A 26,507-nucleotide genomic window follows, 5' to 3' on the forward strand; every position below is an offset into this window, starting at 1 on the left:
AATACATTGACCAAAACGAGGAAAAAGCTTTTGAAAACGTGTTTGAGTACGGGTAATCAGAACTGAGGGAAAGAAACCCAAAAGCAGGGATGAATTCAGGGGGTAGTCCAGGAGGAAATCTCCCCCCGAAGAAAATTCATTCCCCCCGGAGAAATTCCCAAAATTTCAGTCATAAAATGTAGAAATTACTTCACCCAGTTATTTGCTTTTCTTACATGAACATGCAGACGAAATCCTCTCTCTCAATATACATATAAATGACGCTGGCCCATTCTATATAAATATTAAACATGCTACATCTAAGATAGAATACCAAATAGTCAATAGAACCTGTATTTCTTAACGCTATGACCGTGTTTGGCAGAACATGAAATTATCAACTGTTGAATAAAGGTTTGTATTTTAGTAGGTTCTATACTCTCGCCCTATATTATATATATTAGTAGGTAGCACTAGCACAGATTGAGATAGGAAAGGAAAGATAGGGAAGATATTTCGATCATTCCATATGATCTCTGATGTCAGCAGACTTCAGTTCTTGAAAATGAACAGTACTTGCATTATTTGAAATAGAGCATCTAAATCCCATTTCTTGCATCCGAAGTGACAGACTTAAATGTGTTTTACGATTGTTAAAGTAAATACAGTTTTCATTAACTAAAAATAAGTCAGTTAAAGGGCGAGGCTCAGAGAGCGTTATTTAGTGGGATGAGGGAGGATCAGTTATCCCTCCTGGGTTAGAGATTTATATAGAATTTCTCAATATAATAGTAGTATATAAGTGAAAGATTGCTATTGAAGGTGACGAAGATCCTGCTCAATGCCGTGCCAGGGTGGGAGAAGCAAGCGGGGCGACGGCCCCAAGCGCCGAAGTAAGGGGCGCAAAATTCGGGAGGGGAAAAAAGAAGGGAAGAAAAAAGATAGGAATGAAACACATGAGCACATATATAAAATGAAAGGAAACAAGTAATAAAAAGTGCTCAAAATCAAGGAAAAGCAGGGTTTGCTTTTTTAAAATTATCTCACCTTTCGCGGCTTGTCTGTCGACCTCACTCCACTGGCGGATCCACGTGGGGGGCGGAGGGGGCAACCGCCCCCCCAAAAGGTATTTTACTTCCAACATTTATCGTTTGGAAATACAAATATTGTCTTTTCCCGGCCGATCAAATATGTGTGACACTGACAAGCCTAGCAGAGTCTAATCAAAATATGTGGTACTTAATGGTACTTAACAGACATATTTGAATTGTGAATACCTCTGTCCCTGGTTCCTTTAGTCGGTCACCATAAGCCGCAAACGAGCGAGAAGGATTCATTCGTTGAACGAACAGCTATAGGAAGAAACAAAACGGGCTCACTTTTTGAACTAAAAATGTATATTTTAAAATTGTCTCCTAGAAAAAAAAAATGTGGGGATGGAATTCAAAACCCGAAACTTCAATTACCTTTACCTTGAATAAAGAGAAATATAGAATCTTCAGCGCTCGTTACTGAAAAGCGCTCTGAATCTGAGATGAGACTTTTCGGTTGGTTGATTGTTTGATATGTATTTACGTCGTTCGTCAAAGGCGATGCTTTACGGAACGAGAACTAGGGTTTAAAGTTGGATCTGAACTACTGTAGTGCGTTCGATGTTCACTCACCGGGTATCAAATCACAGAATTTCATGCATCAAAGATCAAAGGTACGTTTGCTAGCTACTACATCACCAAAGAAACTGTGACTTTTGGGGTTCAACATGGAAACATTCATTGTGACTTTTAATGGCATTTCATCTTTTCTTGGGACAAGGTGTTATTGTAATCATATAGACCTATAAAAGAAGTCGTCCTGATCTTTGCACAGGCCAAACCGCTTAAGCTAGAAACTTGAAATTTGGACAGCAGATAAGATTTGTAATCTAGAGTGTCACTAAGGAAGGATTTTTTTAGAAATTCAAAGAAAGGAAGGGGGAATGGGGTGGAAATTATTTTAATAAGATGGTCTCATCTCCGAATCCCATAAGGTTAGAGACTTGAAATTTGGATTTGGATTTCTCAATTAAAATAATTTGACACGCGTTTCAACATTTTTGTATACTTTAGTAAAATGGGGAAAAGAGGTGGAAAGAAAAGGGGCGGAGATTGCAATTATTATAATAAAATATCTAAGAATCTTTGAAGGTTAGAAACATGAAATTTGGTATATGGACTTCTCACTTAAAACAATTCAATAGTATTTTTAGCATTTTCCTATTAATTATTATTATTATTATTATTATTATTATTATTATTATTATTATTATAAAATGCCTATGTCTCGGGATTCTTTACGGCTAGAGACATGAAAGTTACTAGTTTGATTATTCATTTAAAATAATGAAAAATATATTTGAACATTTTTTGCCACTTTATGTAGAGGGACAAAAAAAGAGGCGGGAAGTCCACTAAAAGCCTTGCGAGGTATTTGAATTTGGTGACAGCGTTTTAGCTCAATCCAATACTATATGAAAGAGACAGAAGGGAGAATGCGAAATATTGTGCCTTAGTAGCACGTAGAAACATTTGCTATATTGTGCAAAACCGTACTCCGAACAAATTGGGGGTCTGGGAGCGAAATCCCACTAGGTGAATGCAACTATAATATAATTTTAATGTTGTTGTAAGCATAACTATAATTATACATGTTTCTAAATGCTGCTTTTAAGAAATTACCTAATAGAGCCAATTTCCAACCTCCTGTTCCTAGTCTGGTCTAATGCTTTTTTTAATTTACATACTCAATTATACCACTGCAAAAGCGGAGTATTCGGACAAAATACCTTATACGGTGCTCATTTTCCCGAGTTCGCTTCCCGGTAAGGGTACATTTGAACGAAAAAGATGGTTCGGATAATCAATAAGTGCACGTCTCCTTTAGCCGTCATGTCATTACCATGGAAAGTTAAGCTCAAGCAACAAATCAAAATACCTATGTATAGAGGTCTACACTTTTGTAATAGTGTCCTTTATTTGTCTTCTTGCTCTCTCCTCCTGTTTACGTGAAAAATTCCTGAATGTACCAGAAATTGAATTCCTTACACATTCATCTTTAAATGCATCAATTCAGTACAGTTGGGAGCTTTTCTTGGGAAATGAACAATTCCATGGACACATAACGTGAAGGTTTATCAGTAACTCCCCAACTCCTTGTGAATCCTGGGATCTATACCAATCATAGAAACGTTTTCTTCACCTTTGATACATCAGAAGATTTTGGTACGATTTATTAGCCACAATCTTAACGCGGACTTAAGAAAATGCAAACAATGTTGGCAAACTGAAATCGTGGTGAAATATTGAGTTTCGCAAAAGAAAACGTAACGGAAATCCAACATTTTGCCCTCAGGAAATGTACTTCGCATGTAAATGATCAAAGATAATGTCCCTCTCAGAGAGACATTGAAAAAAAATGTCATGAATAGGGGTCGACGACCGGAACATACCCTCGCATTCTATTGGATAATGAAATTGATAGATTTTTGTCAAGTTTCGTGTTTTCTTGCGATCATTTTAGTGAAACAAAGGGAAGCTATATTTATATACAAATGGAAGATGCTTCGTGGCACATAAAAGACTACAGGTAAATGACATCGTCAATATAGTACTTTCTTTTGTGTAAGTACTGTGCAAGACAGCGTATCTGACATATCGCGGTGACTAAGTGTGAAGTGAATAATGACACCACCACGCTTCCGAAACGGAAGTGCGTATTAAATTTAAATCAAGAGAAAGAATATACTTTCATTTAAAAAAAAAAAAAAAAAAACGTACAAATTCGGGTCACAAAATATAATCTGGGAATCAGGTTTACACCCCCCTCCAGCCCCGGATTTATGTGTGTCTCATTTTTGCACATTAAAATTCTGGTCACCTTGAGGCTACGCTCATTTTCCAGGAAGCGAACCGCCCCCTCCAAACAGTACTTCTGGATCCGCTAGTGCCTCACTCATATGTACGGGGGTGCCGTCGTATTCTCTTGCCCCATGTATTCGTCTGATTTTCCATGACAAGGCACTAATCCTACTGAAGCTTTCCTAAACTAAACTATTGATATGTATGCAGTGAAGAAACCAAGACTAATATGCTTGATTTAGAATCAGAAGTGAGAGAAAGAATAACTTTTTGTTAAGATATTCCTATGTATGTTCGTTTCGGAACAAAAAATGGGGCCGCGGTGGCTCAGTGGTAGCGCGTTCACCTCTGGTGCTTGGGGTCCCGGGTTCGATCCCAGCCTCCGCCAAGTGAACTTTGTGGTGGACAAACACCGTGTGCGTGGGTTTCCTCGGGGTTCTCCTGTTTCCTCCCACTTTCTTCATTCCACCATTTCATTCATTATTCATCATCACCGTCTCCTTTAGCCTAACCGGCATAATCGTGGGACGTAAAACTCAAACATTTCATTTCATTTCATTTTTTAGAACAAAACATATATGAGTTAATTTAAGCCATTTTTAAAAACTTCTACATTAGTAAGAAACAATAACTACTGAATATGGGAAATAATAACAAAAATAGCTACTGTAAATAGCAGTTAAAGTTTAGTCTAAAATATTTCATGTTTTAGATAAAATTAAACATTTTTTTAAAAAAAATTATAATCTCACATTAAATATTTATCAGCAATTAGTCTCAATATTAGGTAAGATGTGCGTGTAAATTTAATTGTTAAATATGCTGCTTTCTTGCAAAAATACAGAAAAGCAACTCCCCCCGAGGAGCTCACATTTCCCCCGGGTGAAAATGTCTGAATTCAACACTGCCCAAAAGGCAAGTGAGTAGGAACACATGAGTCCTTGTAATCAAAGTAACGGAAGTAGTCGTTACTTCTTGATTCCTTTCAGTCAACGAATCCAAAGGAATCGAATCCCAGAAAGGAATCAGAATTCCCATCACTACTAACCGCTACGTTGACTCATTGAAATACTGAAGCAGGGGCATAAGTTACCCATTTATGCTTCTCTAAAAAGTAAAATTTTATATTCTTATCAATAACACCAGGCGGATAATTTATCATCTCCTTTTTTTTTTTTTTTTTTTTTGTTCGTCGTCTTGTTTAAAGGGTTGTGCCCTTTCTTCGGGTAAGTGCTAGAATGTAGATCAATTGTCTCTATGGAAATGTAGGTGGTCTAAGGGTTGTCAGGTTTATTATTTCTTTATTCATCACATTAATATTAAACATACATGGATTGAAATGATTCCAGGAGAGAAAAAACATATATATAACACAAACATTAATAGGTTAATGGCAAGAAGACACTATTGGCATTTATTACACAAACACTTAATTAAGAGGAAAAGAAAGTTGAGGGCTGCAGTAATATAATGAACAACTGTAATGAATGGATGAAATGCAGTGCTTTGGACGTCACATCACAAGGTTAAGTTAGTTCAGACGAATGAGGTTATCTTCTGTTCCTGGGGCGATTCAGGAACTTTTATCATCTTTTTTTTTCTTTTTTTTTGTAAAGGTGAAGGATTAGGTTTAGGAAATTTCTTTAATCATCTATTTTTGTTTATATAATCATATTTGACTTCGTATCAAACAGACTAACGAATCCCAGAAAGGAATCAGAATTCCCATCACCACTAACCGCTACGTTGACTCATTGAAATACTGAAGCAGGGGCATAAGTTACCCATTTATGCTTCTCTAAAAAGTAAAATTTATATTCGTATAAATGAAACCAGGCAAATAATATATAATCTTTTTTTTTTATTTTTTTTTACAGGCTAGCCTGACGGGCTAGCTGCCTTTCAGAGGGTTACGCCCTCTTTTAGGAACGAGACATGATAGTTAACTACGGAATGAGTATGTTAGATGGGCTAAGTGATTTTATACGTTATTAGCAACAACATTTACATAAATAAGTAAGTTTGGAGATGGAGACTGAAGGAACATTAATCCTTAACATTTGGTGTAGGTATATATACAAGGAAAATAAACATACAGTATATTTTAAACAAATAAACGATAACAAAAGAGAATGATGATTAGGTATAGAATTCATGATATGTACAAGTATAGCAATGGGAGTGAAAGATGTGGTGAGGTGCATACACAGGACAACACGTGGATGATGTTAATTAGACAGATGAGGTTATCTTCAGCCTAGGGGCTACTCTAGGCAATGATGTAGACGAATGAGGCCCTTGTTAGTAAATAATGGTAATCACTGTGCTGGAAATGATGGGTGAATGAGAGGAAGATGTTCATGAATGACGTAATCTGTGATTATAAGTAAAGCAGGGTCTAACGGTGGGAGAGTATAATGATATAATGTGAAGAGAAGCGAAAGTGGAGGATGATAATAACGGTGAGGTGTTGGGTGAAGTGCTAAATAACGCATTGTGTTTTGTAATAAAGGATGTCGTGTTTCGAAGCGTTTGGTGATAAATGTTAGCCGCAGCTTTTCTAGGTAATATTGTAAGGTCGGAAAAGTGATTTTGCGGTATAGATCCTGTGTAGGACTAGGCAGCTTAATGCGGAACGCTATACGGAAAGCATGGCGTTCGAGAATTAAAAGTTTACTGTAGAACTTAGTGGGTGCAGCTATCCATGCAGTAAATCCATAAGTAAGGACAGGTCGTAAGAATACCTTGTAGGTATTTAGGATGGTGTGTGCTTTAAGGCCCCAGGTGGTACCAGTCAATCGTTTCAATAGATTGAGTCTATTATAGGCTTTTGTAGTAATGACTTTCAGGTGTTGGGACCAAGTAAGGTGGTGATCATAGGTAATTCCCAGATATGTGACAGTATTACTGATTTGAATAGGCACCCCATCAACGTACAGAGAGAGATTGCGTGGATTTCGGCGGACTTTGGAAGTTCTTCTGGGTGGTAGGAATATGATGGCTTGGGTTTTAGCTGCGTTGATAGTAAGCCGCCAATGAGTGCACCAAGTGTGAAAGCGATTAATAGCAGTCTGTAACTTAATGTTGAGCTGCTGGATAGTTGCTTATATAATCTCTCTTTTTTTTTTTTTTTTGCTAGCCGCAGCTAGCACCCACCCAAACGGTTACGCCCTTTATTTGGGATGCGGAGTTGACAGGAAATTCAGGTGTTGGACTATTGTCGTCAGGCAAAGGAGATTTGATTAACTTTATTATATCTGAACTTCATTATCCTTAGAGGACATTATGGCCTTTAACCATAATCATCAGGTCTGGAAAAGGGAAATGTACACTGGCGAGCAATTCAACATGAGAGTGGAAGGAGCAGAGCATCGGTGAAAATGAAAATGAAACTATGAGGTGCACTTGACATCACAACACAATACAGAGAAAAGGGTTAGTGAGACGAATGAGTGTTATCTTCTGTCCAGGGGCTGCTCTGGACGTGATGGAGACGAAGGGAGCCCTGTTAGTGCGGGAAAGTCACTGTGCAACATGAGATGGAGTGATGAAGGGTGGGGGGAGTGCAATAAGGAAGTCTTCAAGAAGTTGAAAGTCTGGACTATTTGGTGGGAGAACGTAGTGGAACAGAGTAAACAGTAGAGAGAGTGGAGAATGCCGGAGAATTGTTGAAGGTTTGCGGAGGGTGGCTTCGTGATGCATAGCATCAAAGAGCAATGGATGATGAGTCTGGAATCGCTTTGTAATGTACCTGAGTCTGAGGTCCTCTAGGTGATAGAGAATGTGTGGAAAAGGTGTTCTGTCATATAAGTCTCGGGTAGGGCTGGGTAATTTAATTCGGAAGGCAAGGCGTAGGGCGTGGCGCTCAAGAATTTGGAGTCGGCGGTAGTATGCCTCGGGTGCGGAAAGCCAGGCTGTAAAGCCATAAGTCAAAACAGGACGTAAAAATGCCTTGTAGGTGTTAAGTAGGATTTTAGGTTTCAGTCCCCAGGTAGTCCCAGTTAGGCGTCGAAGTAAGTTCAGTCGGTTGGTCGCTTTGAGAGCAAGACTTTTCAGATGCGCAGACCATTTCAGATGTGAATCGAAGATAATGCCCAGGTACTTGACTGAGGGGCTAGCGGCAAGTGGTGTACCTGCAATCTCAATACTGAGGTTGGATGGATTACGATGGACCCGACTGCGTTTACCTGGTGGAAGAAAGATAATGGCTTGAGTTTTATTGGCGTTAAGCTTGAGGCGCCACGTATCACACCACTCAAGGAACGCATCTATGGCAGTTTGAAGAATTATATAATCTTTTTTTTTTTTTTTTTGTCCGTCGTCCCGCTAAAGGGTTTTGCCCTTTCTTCGGGTAAGTGCTTTATATAAAATGTAGGTTGCAATTTAATGTGGTCGGTCTAAGAGGTGCACAAGTATATAATATTTATTTATTTATTAAATACATATAAACAGAGAGGAGATGGAAGGGTGACAATAACATCTAATGAAGTACAAGCATACTATAAGCATGAGACAGCAATATTGTTGAAAATAATATGTTTATTACCATGTAGTGCGGAGTTAAGTCGAGTGCAAAACTGGAATGAATATGGTACAGGAGGCAATATGGAGAGAAGCAGATGAAGATGAAATGAAGTGCTCTGAACGCCACATCACAAGGTATTTGTTAGTACAGACGAATGCGAGTTATGTTCTGTTCCTGGGGCGATTCAGGAACTGATGGAGACAGAGGAAGCCCATGTTAATAGGTGGTTACGGTGCGTGTGATGGATATATGAATGATGAAAGCTCACGTGGTTCGTAGATGTGAAAGATTTCGGGATCCACTACACCATCATCGAGTTGCAAATGATAAAGAGTCATGAAGTGCTGTAGGGGAGTATCAACGTAAGCTGAGGGTGCGTCGTGATCCCGATCGTACCGTAGGATATCAAGTAACATGGGATGCTGCTGGTCAATTCGCTTGCAAACGTACCGTGTACGAAGCTGTTCGAGATGGTGCAATAAAGGTGGAAAGTCAATCAGCTCGTAAAGTAACCGTGTCGGATGCGGTAAGCGGATGCGATGTGCTAGGCGTAGAGCATGGCGCTCTAGGATAGCCAACTTCTGATAGAATTTGGGCGGTGCAGATGTCCAGGCAGTGTGACCGTATGTTAATGTACTGCGCATAAATGCTTTATATGTATGAAGTACTGTTAACGGTTTTAAACCCCAGGTTGTACCAACTAGGCGCTTGAGGAGGTTGAGCCGATTTTGCGCTTGGCGTATGATCTTGGTGAGGTGTGGGGTCCAAGTAAGTTTGGAGTCAAATATGACACCAAGATAAGTAAGAGTATTTGACGGCACGACAGGTGTATGGTCTACTTGGAGGTTTAATCGACTTGGATTCCTGTAGATACGTGAACGGCGTCTACGTGGCAGGAGAACAATAGCCTGAGTTTTGGTAGAATTAATACTTAATCGCCATACATTGCACCAGTCAACGAATGCATCAATTGCCGTTTGCATAGTTTTACTAATGGATTGTACTGTGCGGGCTGTCGTAAAAAAGGCGGTGTCGTCAGCAAACTGAAATATGTTGATGTTGTTTGGAACCACAAGGTCGGCAACATACAGTAGGTATAATAAAGGAGACAGTGACGAGCCTTGAGGAACGCCAGATTGGATGGAGATCGGATGAGAAAGTGTTCCGTTAATAGAGATATATGCTAGTCGCCCTAGTAAGAAAGAATGGATGAATCTGATATAAGAGGATGGTAGAAAATAGTTATGGAGTTTGTACAGTAAACCAGGGTGCCAAACTTTGTCGAAAGCTTTTTCTAGATCAAAGGCTACCAGACAAGAAGGAAAACCTGTGTTGTATTGATCATAAATAGCCGTAGATAGTCGTAATAACTGATCCATTGTACTGAAATGGGGTCGAAAACCGGCTTGATGAATAGGAAGTAGATTATGAGTTGCAAGATGAGCGTGCAAGCGGCGGACTAGAATGCGTTCTAATATTTTGCAAAGGCAACTGGTGAGATGAACAGGGCGATAGGACTGTACGTCAGTTGAAGGTTTGTTAGGTTTGGGAAATAGAAGAACTTTCGAGTATTTCCAGTCGATTGGAAAAAATCCAGTTCGCAGTATGAAAGTATATATGGAGCTGAGAAAAAGTAGAAAAGCAGGTGATGCTTGCCTTACGAGAACATAGGTAACAGAATCAAAGCCTGGTGCAGTGTTTCGTTTACGGAGCAATGTTTGGCGAATATCATCTGGTTGGATCGGAGTGGTAAGTTGATTATTGGGCTCTAAAGAGTGGCTGATAGATGGGCGCAGAGAAGCAGATGTTGGATCTGTACGTCTGTTTATTGAATTTTGTAGGCGCTGCGGTGTATGCCAACCAGGAAGAGGTGTAAAAATATCTTGAAAAAATGATGCAAACGTATTCGCTTTATCCATATCAGTGATCACTGCCTGATTATTGTGAACAATGGGGTATGGTGTGCGGGATACTGTCCCGGTGAGTTGATGGAATTTGCGCCAATACTTACTGGGGTGTGATTCACTTGCAAGTGTGTTGCAAGTTTGAATCCAATGGCGTTTCTTATAGGCAACAATATAATTGTGCGTAATTCTAAGGTATTGGCGATGAAGTCTAAGCGCTTCAAGATTACCCGTAGCGAGGTACTCACGATGTGCTCGACGAGAAGCGGATATGAAAGGTAAATAGTGCGGAGGCAATTTTGGTTTATGTAATTGTACTTCTGCTGTTGGAATGGAACGGTGTGCTGCTTCTTGAATAGATTCAGTAAGATTAGCAATTGTGTGATCAAGATTGTATTGTGTAGTAGGTATGAGCAAGTTATTAACAGCAGTGTCCAGATCGGAGCGATATTGTTCCCAATTGGCTCGAATATAATCTCCCTGACGTCGGCTATTAGTAAAATAAATCATATGGACTTCCTACTAATGTTGCGATTTTCTTGTTACACTTAAAATATTGTTAACAGTACAGTCTGCCTGTTACATATCTTCTAAAATAAACTAATGTTCTTTAGTAAGTGAGTAAACAAAATTTCTGAAAAAGCTAAAACAAATAACATTTTTTTATTTTTACCACAGCGCACATCTGTGCTCCCATCTCTGGAGCATAAAGTATACTAGTGATGTAATTTCACGGCCGACTTGTGTCCTTGTCCCTTTCGCTCTAAACGACCTGTCCATTTGCGGTAGTAAGCTAAGATTCCAATTTTTACCATATAGCGCTATAGGCCGAGGAACTGTTGCTATCTTGATTTAGTCTCCCCGTTCGCTCAGAGGAAACAATAAGTGTATGTGCTTAGCCTATCAGTTTGAAAATATTTTCTACAGTACAAGGAATACATTCAACTTCGACTACATGCACAAAAAGTAACACCCCGGAATTTAACAAGATATCGAAATGAGGGAAGAAGAAACAAATATAGGTCATTTCAGGAAAAAGGTACCGGTACATTTCTGTATCATCTTATAGTGTTCCATTATTACTGAGAAAAATAGTGCTTTCTTGACAACTTATACAATAATTGTATTTTACTTAATAGTCCAATTATCATAACTTTTGAAATTATCATTTTAAGCGTTTTTTCTTTGTTATTTAAAAGTGGCATTTGTATACCCCCGTTACCTGTCCCAAGGTCATTTTTGACAACTTGAAGCATTCTGCTCTCAAATATAAAATAATATATTAATCAAATTTCGTGTTTGGAGTGGTGGCGGAATATTTTTGCTGTCTTTCGAGTACTTTTCGTTACAGAAATATGAACACCGTATGAAGTAATAGTATATTTAGAGGTGTCCCACGATTTATCTTTATACTCCGTTACTGGGAATATCACAATCAACTACGTCAACAGTTGGTGGTCCTGCCCCACCAAACAAAGATAAATTGCGAGCAGTAAACACCTGGTCAGAACGACACTGATATAGTGTGTCAAGTTTACGAGGGAGTCCTAGCAAATGTGTATCTGCCGTTCCATGTGAAAGAGCTGAGTTATATCAACAATTAAGACATAAATATATCAGTGTAGGATTTTTACCATAGTTGAATTCCACCGTTCTTTCATTGCATGTTAAAAATAATAAGCCTAGTTTATTTTGAAAAAAGTTAACAATTTGTATCCTCCGTATACGTAGTTTTAACGGAGCATACTGGGTTGATGTATGAGTGTGTGTTTACGCTTATTTTTGGCTTAATGTATTTTTGCTATTAAACTCCAATAAGCTTGTTTTGTTTTTGAGAAAGTTCAACCAAAACTGATGATTATCTTACATACATCAAAATATTAGCCAGTTGATTTAATTGTTAAGGTGATTGCTTCGTACGTCTCGCTGGTTAGAAATTGTTTTCCAAGTATCAGACTTGCAGATTTTATGGTATCTAATTAGGGAAGGTCGCGAGATGTTACTCTGACTTCATATCGATACAATGTTCAGTCTACTCGTTTTTACATATGAAACAATTACTCAAATGGAGGAATCCTTGATCGAAAGCGTGTTCGAATTATGATCGTTCAAAGTTCAAAATTGAACAGATTTTGCGAATAGTTTGGTTTTTTTTTTTTTTTTTTTTTTTTTTAGATAGACGCTTCGTTTTGGTGTCGGGGGGTTTTCGTGGCTACCCAACACAGTGATGAGGTAAAAACATACGCTGTTGGCAAGATAAGGACACTTATTAGGAAGGGAGCGAAGGGTAATGGCGTCTTACAACTTGGAAATTGACTCCGGTTTGGCACACAGTATCGATAAGATAATAAAATTTATTTGTTACCCCTATTTGATTGTATTATCATTCAAATATTACTTTCCTGTGTGGTCTCCTTCAAACTGAACAATGACATTTGTCTCCGAAACACTTTGCCAGCGTGCGAAATTCAATGAAAACCGTCATGATATTCATAATTAATCATGTGGTAATACTGCGATGTTATTTCCATCTTGAAGCTAGGAATGAGACCAATATTTTCTCGCACACACGGGAAATTTGCCGTCATTTTTAGTTTTTGTATGTTTTTCGTCCCAGAGCGCTAAGATTACGGCTGGAGAGGTGAGTATTCTGTATTTACATTCCCACCCTCTAGATTCTATGCATATTAGCCGATCCCAAACGTTTCAGCATATGAGATTGGTATCATGTGATCTTATTGGCCAAGTATATATGACATCATGAATAAGAATCCTTGGCTGAATGCCTGCAATCTAATCAGCGCCTACTTTCGGCTCAGTACTATCCCAAAGTTTGTGGTGGAGGGTCGACGGTCAATCTGGCTTGAGTGCGAGCGAAAACGTATTTTTTGTTGAGCAATCACATAAAATGCAAGCAAAGTTTCATTATTTTTTCATTCACTGTTTAATTTTTAACTGCCCTAACATTAAAAATAATACAAGAAGACCGTTTCTGTACGAGTTAGAATTAGAGCCAATGAATTCAAACTTGAAAGCCAATTCTAAAATTTCAACTTTGCCAAAAGATTTGCTGGTGTTCTTAGGACAATACAGAGAGCAAACTACCGATGAGAAATAAGTTCAACCAATCAGAATAGATATTTCCTACATCTGCGGGTCACGTAAAACAACATAAACTCGCCTTGAATATAAAAGCTGTGGAAAAAACTTGTGCAAAAAGCACTCAACCATTATTATTACTTGCAATACATGCCAGCAAACTCACAACGAAAAGAGTGACATTGATGTTGATTAGCTTAGAACCCGCCTTGAATGTACACATTGTGGAAAAACGTGTAAAAACCACTCAAATATTACTACTACTTGAATAAATACCAGCAATCTCACAACGAGGATAGTGACATGGATGCTTATTAGGTAAGATTTTGTTGATTATGATAGGTTCTTTCGTGTTTTGTTCCCTGTGTATTTATTCATATTTTGCAGTGTTGTAATTTAATGTAAATATATATGTTGGTCAATATTGATTTGTTTTAATTTACTAAACCTAATTACTCCAAAACATACATTTTGCATCATAAACAATGCTGAAAAACGTGACTAACCGATGACGGCCAAATTGCTGTCAGCGCGAGCAGAAACGTGAATTGGCAGTAGGCGAGCGGACGAAGGTTAAATGGCTCTATCACCAATGTTTCTTTCTTCACATTACCTGTCCAATAAAAATTTTGCACTGAGGCACGCAATATATTATCATATGTGGAAAACAAAATCTGTGTATTGTGAAAATGAAGTTAATCCAAATAAATTATCCACCACAGGCTGGCACTGACCGTGAATACGAATATCAGTTTATACCACCGACATTTCATTTATAGTCAGTCGCGCGGAATTGGCGCCTCGAACTAATTGCGCTACGGCAGAGCGGTACTCCGAACTCTGTCGTCTGTGCTTATGCATTGCGGAACACGGCGTTTCAATGTATCGTCACTTGCAATGATTTTAGTTTTCAGCGAATCAAAATGCTCATTATGGGAAATGTTGGTCAAACTTCCGGAATATTTGGATATATTCAGACAGCTAGCGACAAAATCGGCAGAATAATTGAAAGAGAACAAAATAATTAGCGGGAACATGCGCTTAAAACAGTGAACAAGGTAGCTTTTATTCTGGAGAATATCCATGTTTGTATACATTGTCGCTAGCTAACTGTTTTTTGGCCACATTTACCACCTATTATAGTAAAATATTTCCTAAAATTTGATCACTATTTTCCAACAATCAACATTAAAATACGTTGACAAATCGTTTTTAAAAATGCTAGCGATGAGATATTGAAACACGTCTTTCAAAGAGGTAGACTGGGTTCGGAGTCTCGTTCAGTCATTCTTTCAAAAAGAAAAAGGGTTTCGGGGGGACACTTAGTATTCTGGAGGGCATACTGGTACTATTCTATTTATTAATATATTATAGACGCATTATTTTGGTCTCTTCTGAGGGGGCACTCTCAGAGCTCCGACGGGCAGTGCCCCAAAAAATATGTGTGGACGACAGACTGGTCTCGTTCACATGAATTCCGCTGCTATGCATTTCAGAGACGAATGTCATTGTTCAATTTGAGTGTAGAAACACAGGAAAGTGACGTTTAAAAGACAATATAGTCGAATAGGGCTGCAAAATAAATTTTATCAGTGTGTCGACGCGGTGTGCCAAACAGAATGTAATTTGCAAGTTGTAAAACACCATTACCCTTCACCTCCTCCATAATAAATGCCCTTATCTTGCAAAATACGTACATTTTGACCTCTCCACTGTGCTGGGCAACTAAGAACACCCCCCCCCCTCCAATACCAAAAATGAAGCGTGTATCTCAAAAATAGTTACTTCAAATCTTTTGCAAAATCTGTTCAATTTTGAAATTTGAACGCTCATAATTCGAACACGTTTCCGATCGGGGATTTCTCCGTTTGCGTAATTGTTTCATATGTAAAAACGAGTCGATAGAGCATAGTATCAATATGAAGTCAGAGTAACACCTCGTGACCTCCTCTAGTAACTAAGGTTGAAAATAATTTTCCCACCAATCAAGGCGACTATCACTTAAGGAGAAACACTGTTATTTGACATGACTTCTACGTTCTACATGTTGATGGTATTGCTTACGTCATGCATACAAAACCACTTGTTGATATTTGTCATGAAAATCAATGTCGCTTTACAATCATTGAATTTGTATGCCTGATTGCGTTGTCTTTCAGTGTTCGAATAGCATCACTAACTGACGGTGAGAATATTTCCTTGGCTCTTCTGATTTTATTTTCTCGAACGAACTAGATTCAATGTGCTTTTTGGTCAGACACCTAACAGGTTTAATAACCTTTACTTTCTCCATTTTCTACAAGAGATGCAAATACTCTCCTGAAATTGCTCCAGTACCGTCTGTCATTTCTCGTTCAAGAAATTGGGTTCTGACGTTTTTCAAAATATGGCACTGATCAAGCTTAGAAACAATTTCTCGTTTTCATCCAACGGATGTATAATCTTTGGTTGTAATGAAGCCCCACCGAAATGCCTCATCGTTGTTGTTTGTTTTACGATTCACAGAAACAATTCTAATTACAACAAAGCCGCATTATTCTACTTCCCGAATCACATGCAATGCTAATTACTGCATTTCACGGCCAGACAGTTGCTTTCGTAAACGGAAGTGTGCATTTAACTGGTAGCTGATTGAAAGCCCTCATATAACAAAACAATGAACACGATTGGCCACTAGTTGTTTTCTAGTAGCTTCAATATGGTCCTGCACGTTTACTGTTGGAGTATCTGTACCATGTGCTGCTGAATGAAATGGTTCTTTATTGTCAAAGAAACCGCCAAGTTTTTGCTTATAAATAACTTTAGGGTTGATTGCAGCTTCATCTACAATGAATGAACAAGAGAATTCTATTGCCGTTAAATGTATATCTATCTATCTATCTATCTATCTATCTATCTATCTATCTATCTATCTATCTCTCTCTCTCTCTCTCTATATATATATATATATATATATATATATATATATATATATATATAACGTTATACTTTATTTAATCAATGGTGTTACTACGCGGCATTAATCACTAGCACCTACACATCTATCAAGTGTTGTCTTACACGGGAGTCTTACAAATCCTCTTGAGTGTACATGAAAAAAACCCTTTGGAGAAATGTATTGAAAAATTACACATTCCCGTATTATGCCACTGCTCCACTTACCCCTTACGTTCGTACAGCCTTCTTGCTTGACAAATAACTGAAGATGGAGAGGTACCATTTCATACAAAATTTTCTCTCAAATCACCTAAAGCCACTATCTTTGCCCGTCTGTTGAAAATTCATGGAAATACAATTTTCAGTGGATATTTTTTCTTGTTTGAAGTACAAAAAGGGACATAACATTACACCATATCAACTACACAAAACATCGCAAGGAGAGATCAACAATCCACACTAACTTTCACGCATATTTGGGCCGAATTCAATAATATGAAGGCAAGAATTAACCATAACTATTACCCTATAGCTTAAATGTTCCTTGGAAGCGAGCGCCTGTTGCGGCACGTGATGACGCTTTTGAGATTATAGGCATAGCATGGAGCGAAAGAAGGACTGTTAAGGCTGCTAAGAGCAGCGAGGGCACATCGAGTTGGCTATGGTTCTTTCAACGAGAGTAACAGTCCGTCTTTTCATTTTCCTCAATGATTATGCTACTAGGCTGAGGTAGGAGATTATGTTAACACTGATCATGTTTGCGACATGACGAGTGGAAGAAAACGCTACATCTCTGAGAAAACTCAGGCACATAATGTTTGTCCAACCGAAAGCTACCTTTACAGAAGTAATTACAATCCAAGCACGAAGGAAAACAGACAAGAAGGTATCAAAGTTCTTGAAAGATTAATGTTATTAACTTCGTACTGAAAGGCAGTAGGTCAAGAAGAATAGCCACACAATTAATAGTCCAAAATAGTCTGAAAAGTGTTTGTATGTTTGTGCTGGAGTCCGCCGTTCAAATTTTAGTTTCTACTATCAGCTGGGACAAAAAATGAATAAACGGTTGATATTGATTTGGTAGTGAAGTTAAATTCATTTCCAACCAAAATATTTTGAATGTAATTTCAAATTACATTTAATTAGTTGTGCTACGTTTGTGCAAGATTGTGCTACTAAGATATCTTGTTCTTCCTATCAGTGAGAGTGAATGGTGATAAGAAGATCAATTTGTAATACTGGCTTGCACCAAATGAATCTTGACATTACTTAAAATATATCCTAAAAACTATTTATTAATGGAAAGTACTTTTCTCCGCATGACGAAACTGACAACCTCGAAGTCATTTTTTATTTATTGAGAAAGATATCAATATCTCTCAAAACATAAAGAATTTCGAATATGGTCATCGTATAATGAACCCGACCCTTAGCTTTCTTCTTTCCTTTAACAGAAATATCGATAACCGCTTAAACCAGTGGTAAAATTGAGGAGGAACGCGGACAAACCTGTTCCTCACTTCCAAAATATCTATGTTGTACCTTTACTTCATAAGAAATGACGTGAGGTCGTGCATCCCCCTACCTTTTCAGATCCAGTTTTACCCTTAGCTTAAACACATCTTTAATTATATTAAATTAAATGCCTGATTACGAATTTTCATGTCTCTGTGCTTAAGGAATATCGGGATATGGTCATCATATTACAACAATTGTAACTGATGTTTTTTTTTCTTCCCAACTGTTTCCTTCCTTGTAGAGAAAGTATCATTTAATACTGAAACTTGTCTTTACTTATTTTAAATTAGAAGTCCAAGTCCCAAATTTGATGTCTGTAATCTAAAGGAATTTCATAACAAAATCTTATTTTAAAATCTGCAACATCAGTTTTAAAATCACACGATTTTTATTAACTTGTAAATCAAATATCGCAAAACTGAAACATCTATTTCATTATTTTTAATGAAATATGTAAATACCAAATATCATATCCCTCACTTAAAATTTCCCGAAATAAGTTTACTCTGTTATGGCAAATATAAACCCACTTGTTTGTTTGTTCCCGGCTTTTTTCTTCTACGAGAAATATAAAAAAAAATGATGAAACACATTTCTAGTTATTTTAAATGGAAACTTGTTATACAAGATGTCATGTCTCCATCTTTCAAAAATTCGGAGACAAGAACATTTTAGTGTAATTGTTAGAAATCAAAAGATCTACACTTTAGAGGAATGAAACCTTTTTTATTTCCAGCTATTCACTTTTATTTCCACAAAAGAACGTAACACAAGAAAAATAGCTTCCACAAGCACCATGCGGCCACACTTTTTTTTTAGTCCTTCTTCTTCTTCTAGCAGCCGGACTGCACAATGTTGCCAGCTCCTATTCCCAACATCCTCCCACCTTGAGTCACGTAAGGGAACTAGTGACTCAACCATCCCATCATTAAAACTGTGGATTACAATACGTAAAAAGAGACAATCTTTTGGGAGGTTTCACAGCTCTTCCAGTTCTAGTAGTGATAATTTGAGATTCCTTCCCACCTTCACATTGATCAGTTTCACTTCTCGGTTCTCGTACCACCAGTCTTCTCTTAAGTACATTCTGTTCAACAGCTTCTTCTGACCTGATTTCCAAAGGGAAGATACGTTGAAGAGGTCTCACCATCATCCCCGCGCCGGTCTTTAGTCTCACCAGACGAACTTTTCCATCACGGCCAGGTATAAGTTCCACAACACGTGCTAGGGGCCATTCCAACCGCTTTAAGTTGTCGTTTCCCACTAGAACAACCTCTCCTACTTCTATCTTCTTACAATTTACTCTGGTTCTCCAATGTTGAACCAACTGTCCCAAATATTCTTTTCGAAACCTACTGCGTAAAATCTTCCGTATATCCTGTAATGTATGTATTTCAGTCTTCTTCGTAGACTCCCCGCTTCTATGACATCAATGTCAGGTACTCCAATTTCAGCATTCTGTTGTAGGAACATTAGAGGAGTTAAAGGCACAAAATCAGAACTTTCTTCCGAAACGTATGTCAAAGGACGGGAATTTATAACTGCTTCACAGTCACAAAGAATTGTGTTAAATTCTTCATAAGTCAGGGAAGCTCTTCCAAGTACTCTTCTCAACAACTGTTTCATTAGTCTAATCAGACGTTCCCACCAGCCGCCCCACCAAGGTGATGTGGGAGGAATAAATTTCCATTTGATACGCTTCGTAGTGGTGTACGCTTCTATCTTCTCCCACTCGAGATTGTCTAACAAGCTCTCTGCACCGACAAAATTGGTACCATTATCACAGTAGATTACTGATGGACGTCCTCTTCTAGCGACGAATCTCCGCAACGCTTGAAGGAAATCGGCCGTTGACAATCCAGATACTAATTCTAGATGTACCGCTCTATACACTGCACATGTGAAGATACAAATCCATGCTTTCTTGCCATCTCTTAGTATTACTGGACCCGCCATATCCAATCCTGTAACTTCAAAGATTGCTGATTCCTTAACTCTATCTTCTGGTAAGGCCACAGGACAGGTCTCCATCTTCTTGGCGTTGTATCTTCTACAGACGACACACCTTCTAACAACGGATCGAACGCCTTGCCTTCCTCTTATAATCCAGTACCTTTCTCTGAGAAGACTCATCAGACCCTGCACTCCAACGTGACAAGATTCTACATGTTTGTCATGAATCAACCGCTTAACCACAGGATGTGCGTTTGACAATCCAACAGGATACCGAAACACTTCTGAATCTGAAAGCTCTACAATTTTCGTCTTCAGCCTAATGATCTGATCTTTGTTTTCAAATGGGCATAGTGACTTCAACTTTTGGTCTTCTACGCCATCGAATGACTCTTTCTGAACGAGTTTAAGGACTGTTTTCTCAGCAGCTGTCACTTCTTCTACCGATAATTCTCCTTGTCTTCTCTTCTTTCCATTACGACAATTGAAGATGAATCTCTTGATCCAACCAACCATGCGGATTATCTGTTCATATTTTGAAAAACGGCGGTAGTACCAATCACGGTTTTCTTCTTTGGCATTAATCATTACAGATACAATGTTTTTTCTTCTTTCTTCTGAGATTATTTCTTCTTGATAAGTGTACTTCTGCTCCGGCCACTTTTCTATTGGTCGTCTTAACCAGTCTGGACCCTCCCACCATTTTGACGCAACTAACTGTTCAGGTGAACATCCTCGTGAGGGCAGATCAGCTGGATTCATGGTTCCTGGAACAAATCTCCAACACTCGTTGCCTGAATTGCTTAATCTTCTTATTTCTTGTATTCGATTCCACACAAAGGTATTCCATGGCATATCCCGCTTAATCCATGCTAAAACGGTGGTAGAATCTGTCCAGAAATAAATTGGTACATCTTCAACATTCAATGTTTCTCTCACTGTAGTAGCTAACCTTGCGCCAATTGTAGCTGCCAGTAATTCCAGTCGAGGAATGGTTAACTTCTTCATCGGAGCAACCCTGCATTTCGCCTGTATTAATTGCACCTTTACTTGTCCTTTTCCTTCAGTTCTGAGAAAGACAGCCGTAGCATACGATCTCTCACTAGCATCGCAGAATGCATGTAGGCTCCAATTTTTACAATCTCCAGCAGCCCATCTTGGAAAGACAAGTCTCTTTAAATGAGGCAACTCTTTGATCCATTGTAGGAATTTCCTCTCAACTTCCTTTGGTACCGCTTCGTCCCAATTTACCTTCGATGACCATACTTGTTGTAAAAGAATTTTCGGGCTTAACGTTACAGGACACGTGACACCAATAGGATCAAATATTCTGTTAGCAAATGACAAAATTATTCTCTTCGTGACAACCGCAGGTTTTGTACCCTCACAACATTCTGGTCGTAATTCCAACACATCTGAAACAGTTTCCCATTGTAGGCCAAGTACAGGAACTCTATTCTCTTCTAGTGTGTTTTCTAAAGAGGTATGCTCCCACCCTCGAAGTTCGAATTTTGCTTCCGCCATTAAGTTCGTGGCTTCTTCTCTAAACTGACGAAGCTCATCTTCATTTTTGACACTAGTGACACAATTATCTACATAAAAACTATTCAATAACTTCAAAATGACTTCCTTAGCATAACTACTCTGACCCTCATTACACTTTTGTAGTGCTCGCCTAAGATGATGCTCTATTACGGCTCCCAACAGGAAAGGACTGCAACTCACGCCAAACACTACTCTTTTGTGACGATATATTTTTATACCACCTTCTCCATTTATCCAAAGAAATCGTAAATAGTCTCTTACACAGGGAAATTTGTAGAAACGCCTTCTTTATGTCAGACACAACTCCCAACTTGTTCAATCTAAAACGTGTCAGAATCGCTGGAATAATTTCTATCAAATTGATTCCTTTCTCTAAACACTGATTTAAAGATGGATGATTTTTCTCTCTCGCTGAGGCATCGAATACTGGACGGATCTTCGTCGTACTACTAGTCATGTTAACAACATGACGATGAGGTAAGTAGTAGCCTTTCTTCTCTATCTCTTCCGCAGGAACTTCCTCTACGATGTCTTCATCTTCCCACTCTTCCAGAACCTTCTCGTACATTTCGTAGTAGTTTTCAGCCTTCAATCTAGCAACTACATTCTTCAGTCTTCTTTTACAGGTATCTATGTTGTTGGGGAGAGATGGATGTTCCATTAGCCAAGGCATTTTTACTTCATACCTCCCGTCAGCGTTAATGGTCGTTGTCTGGTTAAAATATTCCATTACTTTCTGTTGCGCCTCCATTTTCGTTTTCTTTTCCGCTGGATCAGTTATGCCTAAAACATCCAATTTCCACAAGTCTGAAACAGGTGTTGATTTGCAAAACATCGTTGTGACTTGCATTGTAGAAAACCTAACAGAATCCTTCCTGTTTATTTTTCCCATTAAGATCCAGCCGAGCAATGTCTCCATAGCAATCAGGCCAACTTTCAAAGCAATTCTCTTACCTGTGAAAAGTTTACCGGCAATGTCCGCTCCTATTAAAATTGCGATTGGGCCAGGTTGATTATCGGATATTTCTATACCCATTTCCCGTAACTCTGATAACCAAGGACCATCTATGATTGATGTAACACTATTACAAATAACATCCTGATTCAGTGCTTCAAAATTACATGCATAATCACCATTGAGGTTGGTTAGCCTAACTCGAAAACAGTCATGTTCACATGGTTCTGAAAATACACCTCCAAAAAGAGCGTGCGCTACAGTTTCTTTTCGTAATACTTCATAGTTCATTTCCTGCGCTAAGCTAGTACAGATATAAGATCGCTGTGAACCAGTGTCTATAATCGCCCTGACGTTCTTTTCTGAATTCCGCCCTCTCACTTTTACTACCAATGTTTGTAAAAATGTTTCGGAATGTTCATTGTTTGTCAGTGTGTTTTCGATAACATGCTTCACATGAGTCTGTTTATCACCGTTACTTGACGCATTCTTAGATTTATTTCTGCCACTACACATAACACTAACGTGACGCCCCTTGCATGCACTACAAGTCAACTTAGCATAACATTTTGAACTCTTGTGCGAATTCTTAAGGCACCGAAAACAGCATCCCTTTCCCTTCAAAATGTTTATTTTTTCCTCGTATGTCCAATTACAGGCTTTTACACAGTTTTCACTTGCGTGCGATTGATCACAAAAAATGCACTTTGCACTATTTTTACAATTAACTAATTCAGCGGCAGTTGGTACAAAATCGGAACGATTACTGCGTTCTTTCTTTTTCTTTCCCACATTACTGGTGTCTTGTATATCAAACCCGGACACAGCAAGAGCTATTCTTTCTTCATTTTCTACTTCTTTCCGCAAAAATGACATAAAGTCTTCCAAACGTTTTTCTAAAGTTGCGTCTGCACTGTTTGTACTGTCCCTCTGCCACGTACGCAATAGTTCAGCAGGTAAGCATGACTCCACAAGGGGATACAGCATGGCAGCACATTTATCTGTTGTGACACCTAAAGTACTTAAAGCGCGAAGTTGAGATTCCAACTTGTCATACAGGTCTATCAATTCTAGATTACCATTGTTACTTAGATTATGAAACACTAGCTTTAAAAGTTCACGAACATATACCTCTAGTAACATATCGTCACGTCCAAAACGCGCTTTCAAACCCTGAATAACCTTCGGGTAGTTATCTTCACACAGGGAAAACTTTCTACGAACTGACGTGCACGTGTGTTCGGTACAATAGCTTGAATGAGATATTGGAATTTGTCTACATTAGGAATCCGTTTATCTTCGTCTATGCGCACAAACTGTGACCAAAACGGAAGCCAGTTTTTCAAATTACCATCAAATTTCTTAATTTCCACTTCTGGAAGTTTAAAGTTTCTTTCACTACTCGTGCTACCACTACTCTCGTTCGTTTTACACGCATGCAACGCAGCCTCAACCTTGTTTTTAATTTGGTAGAATTTTAAAGAATACTTATCTGCTTGCTCCGTTTCTTCTAGTAGTTCTTTCTCGCTCCAATTATCTTCTATTGCTGATGTCATTATCTTCTCATCTATCTCCTTCATTTTCATGTATTTCTCTTCTAACACTTGAAATGTACCACTAATATCACTTTCGTTTTTAAGTTCTGCGCTACACAGTTCCGAACAGTTCGTATGCAACATAGTGAATGCTGCTCTCAAGATTTTACGCTGTTTTTTCATTTCCTCCATGGTCTATTGTGTCCTGTTACAGTCGCCAGTTGTTAGAAATCAAAAGATCTACACTTTAGAGGATGAAACCTTTTTTATTTCCAGCTATTCACTTTTATTTCCACAAAAGAACGTAACACAAGAAAAATAGCTTCCACAAGCACCATGCGGCCACACTTTTTTTTTAGTCCTTCTTCTTCTTCTAGCAGCCGGACTGCAAACAAGGCACAATGTTGCCAGCTCCTATTCCCAACAGTAATAATTGACATACATATCCCTTCCTTCTAAAAATCTTTCTTTAATGGTATCGTACGTTACAAATACTACGCACTGTCGTAAGTTCAAATTTCTAGCTTAAGCACTTTTGCTTGAGCGTAGATTAATCACTCAGTCACACACTCATTTAGCTTTCCATGACTTCTTCAAAATATAGAGATTGTTGCAAATTTGGGCTAATCGATTATGTAGTTAATGGCGGATTATATCGTTCAAAATTTCCCATCACTTTAAAACAAGAATAGAGTGATCACAAAAATATTTAACGTTAAATAAATAAAATTCTTTGTTACTTAAAATAAACAGCAAATTGATTACGGTCAATTTGAAACTTTTGTATTCTATTATATAGCTAAAATTATTGTTTGTAGTCAAGCAGAATAATTAATAACTCACTTTACATTATTATTTTTAATCCTTTGTCCTCTGGACAACAGTTATGGCTACATTTTTACTCTTTCTTAGCTATGATTCGGAATCATAAAAATTATACATTCATGTTAATATGACTTTGAAACATCATCAATAATAAAAATTAAAAATACATTACCTAGACATCGAAGATTTATTGGGAATTTGTGATGTTAAAAAACACAGCATACAAAAATTTCCACAAAATTTAAAGATATTATAATTTCAAATAATAATTTAAATATTTAACGAATTTTTTAAAAAAATCCTTTTTGGTAGTGGTTCACTTAAAAATTCTCACATTTCCACTACTTCAATTTTCCACACTATTCAAAAGGGGAAAATCGGGAATAACAATGAAATCCAATGAACTGTCTGCAGATGAAGATGTTATGGAATATGTGAATCAGTGGCGGATCTAGCTCGGGGCTGGGAGGACAAGGCCTTCCCCCAGTTTTTTGATCGACAAAAATAATTTGAGCTATTATTTCTATATTTTAGAAAGTAAACATTAAAATAATGATATATCTATCATAATCTGGGTTCTGGGTGGCACCCTCAGTTTTTACCTTCTATATCCACCTCTGCTGTTAATTCTTCTACAATCCATAATAACAGTAATACAATTTTAGTGTGAACTTTCCGGCGTTAACCATGTTCCACATGAGAGGATAACTAGTCCTTCTTTCTCCTTCTTAACGTTAATGCACACGGTTCGTTAAGAGAGTGGTTTTTCAGGCTGGCTGATACATTGTTCTTTCAACGGGTAAAATCACGACGGATTGACAGTACTTTGTTCAAATACTATACATGAGCAAATGCAATTGTATATACAAAACATATAGAAACTATGTTCTAAGTAAAATGTTTAGTTGTAGCAACATTGATTCTATTATCGGAACACTACGTTTCGTGAGAGAATTGCTGACTTCAGTTTCTCAAGCATATGAAATGTTGCTAACTAACTAAAGGAAAATATCCAAAAACCCACAAAATAGTACTAAAAACAACATACATAAGAGTGAAACTGTGCTCGTTAGCAATAGTGTCGACTGTCAACTTGTGCCTCTCTGTCTCGGCTACACCTGGAGCAATGAAAGTATAATTGGAATGAAAAGACGCTTTCTTCTGTTGATTGCTACGACTAAAAGGAATTGGTTTCCCATCAATGTTCACCAATATACAGAAAGAGTATTTTTCCTTAAGCATAGAAAATATATTAAAATGATTTTTTCCTTAAGTTGCCTTGTATATTCGGAGACTAAAGAAAATACTTAACCGATAAGCGTTTATATAAATTGCGTTCCATCATGGCGAATAATCTTCTTAGTAGAATACTAATAAAATTATAATCTCTGGCCGTAAACATTGCGAAGTTTTCAAAAGTAAAGTCTCAGAAATGATATGTTAGTTTGAAAGTTTAGTATAGTTGGCAACACTTTTCAGTAATATCAGTTAACATGTTTTCTTGTTTACCATTAAACTTTGTAGTAACACACTAATCACAAAAAATAGATCACTATAAATTCCTTCGCACTGTTTTTCATCAGATGGATTATGTCCACTAATGGTTTCACTGAAGAAGAAATGTATAGGGAAAGTGTGGAAATTCAACATTTGTTTATCATCTGAAGTATAAAACATTAGGCCATTTTACAGTTAATTTTACTTACTGTTTGGAAAGCAATCTTCCTTCGATATCCTTGAGGACCATTTTTTTTATGCTAGGTGTATTTTTCTTGTAAAATTCTGTTCGCTTGGTGGAAGTTCTATATTCGTGAAATAGTTCTATTATTCTCTTGAAAT

General features: G+C 37.9%; 2 protein-coding genes across 2 annotated transcripts; both read right to left on the reverse strand.

Annotated features, from left to right (window-relative positions):
• Positions 1 to 19,154: 19,154 nt before the first annotated feature.
• LOC145683141 (uncharacterized) lies at positions 19,155 to 21,332 on the reverse strand. The gene has a single exon (XM_081754506.1). It carries the CDS (start codon positions 21,330 to 21,332, stop codon positions 19,155 to 19,157), a length of 2,178 nt encoding a protein of 725 aa, XP_081610632.1.
• Positions 21,333 to 21,483: 151 nt separating this feature from the next.
• Positions 21,484 to 23,451, reverse strand: LOC145683142 (uncharacterized). Its single transcript, XM_081754507.1, has one exon. The coding sequence runs from the start codon at positions 23,449 to 23,451 to the stop codon at positions 21,484 to 21,486; it is 1,968 nt and encodes a 655-aa protein (XP_081610633.1).
• Between the last annotated feature and the right edge of the window lie 3,056 nt (positions 23,452 to 26,507).

This window comes from Thermobia domestica, chromosome 4 (assembly GCF_964235325.1).
Source record: "Thermobia domestica chromosome 4, izTheDome1.hap1.1, whole genome shotgun sequence".
Taxonomy (NCBI): Eukaryota; Metazoa; Arthropoda; class Insecta; order Zygentoma; family Lepismatidae; genus Thermobia; species Thermobia domestica.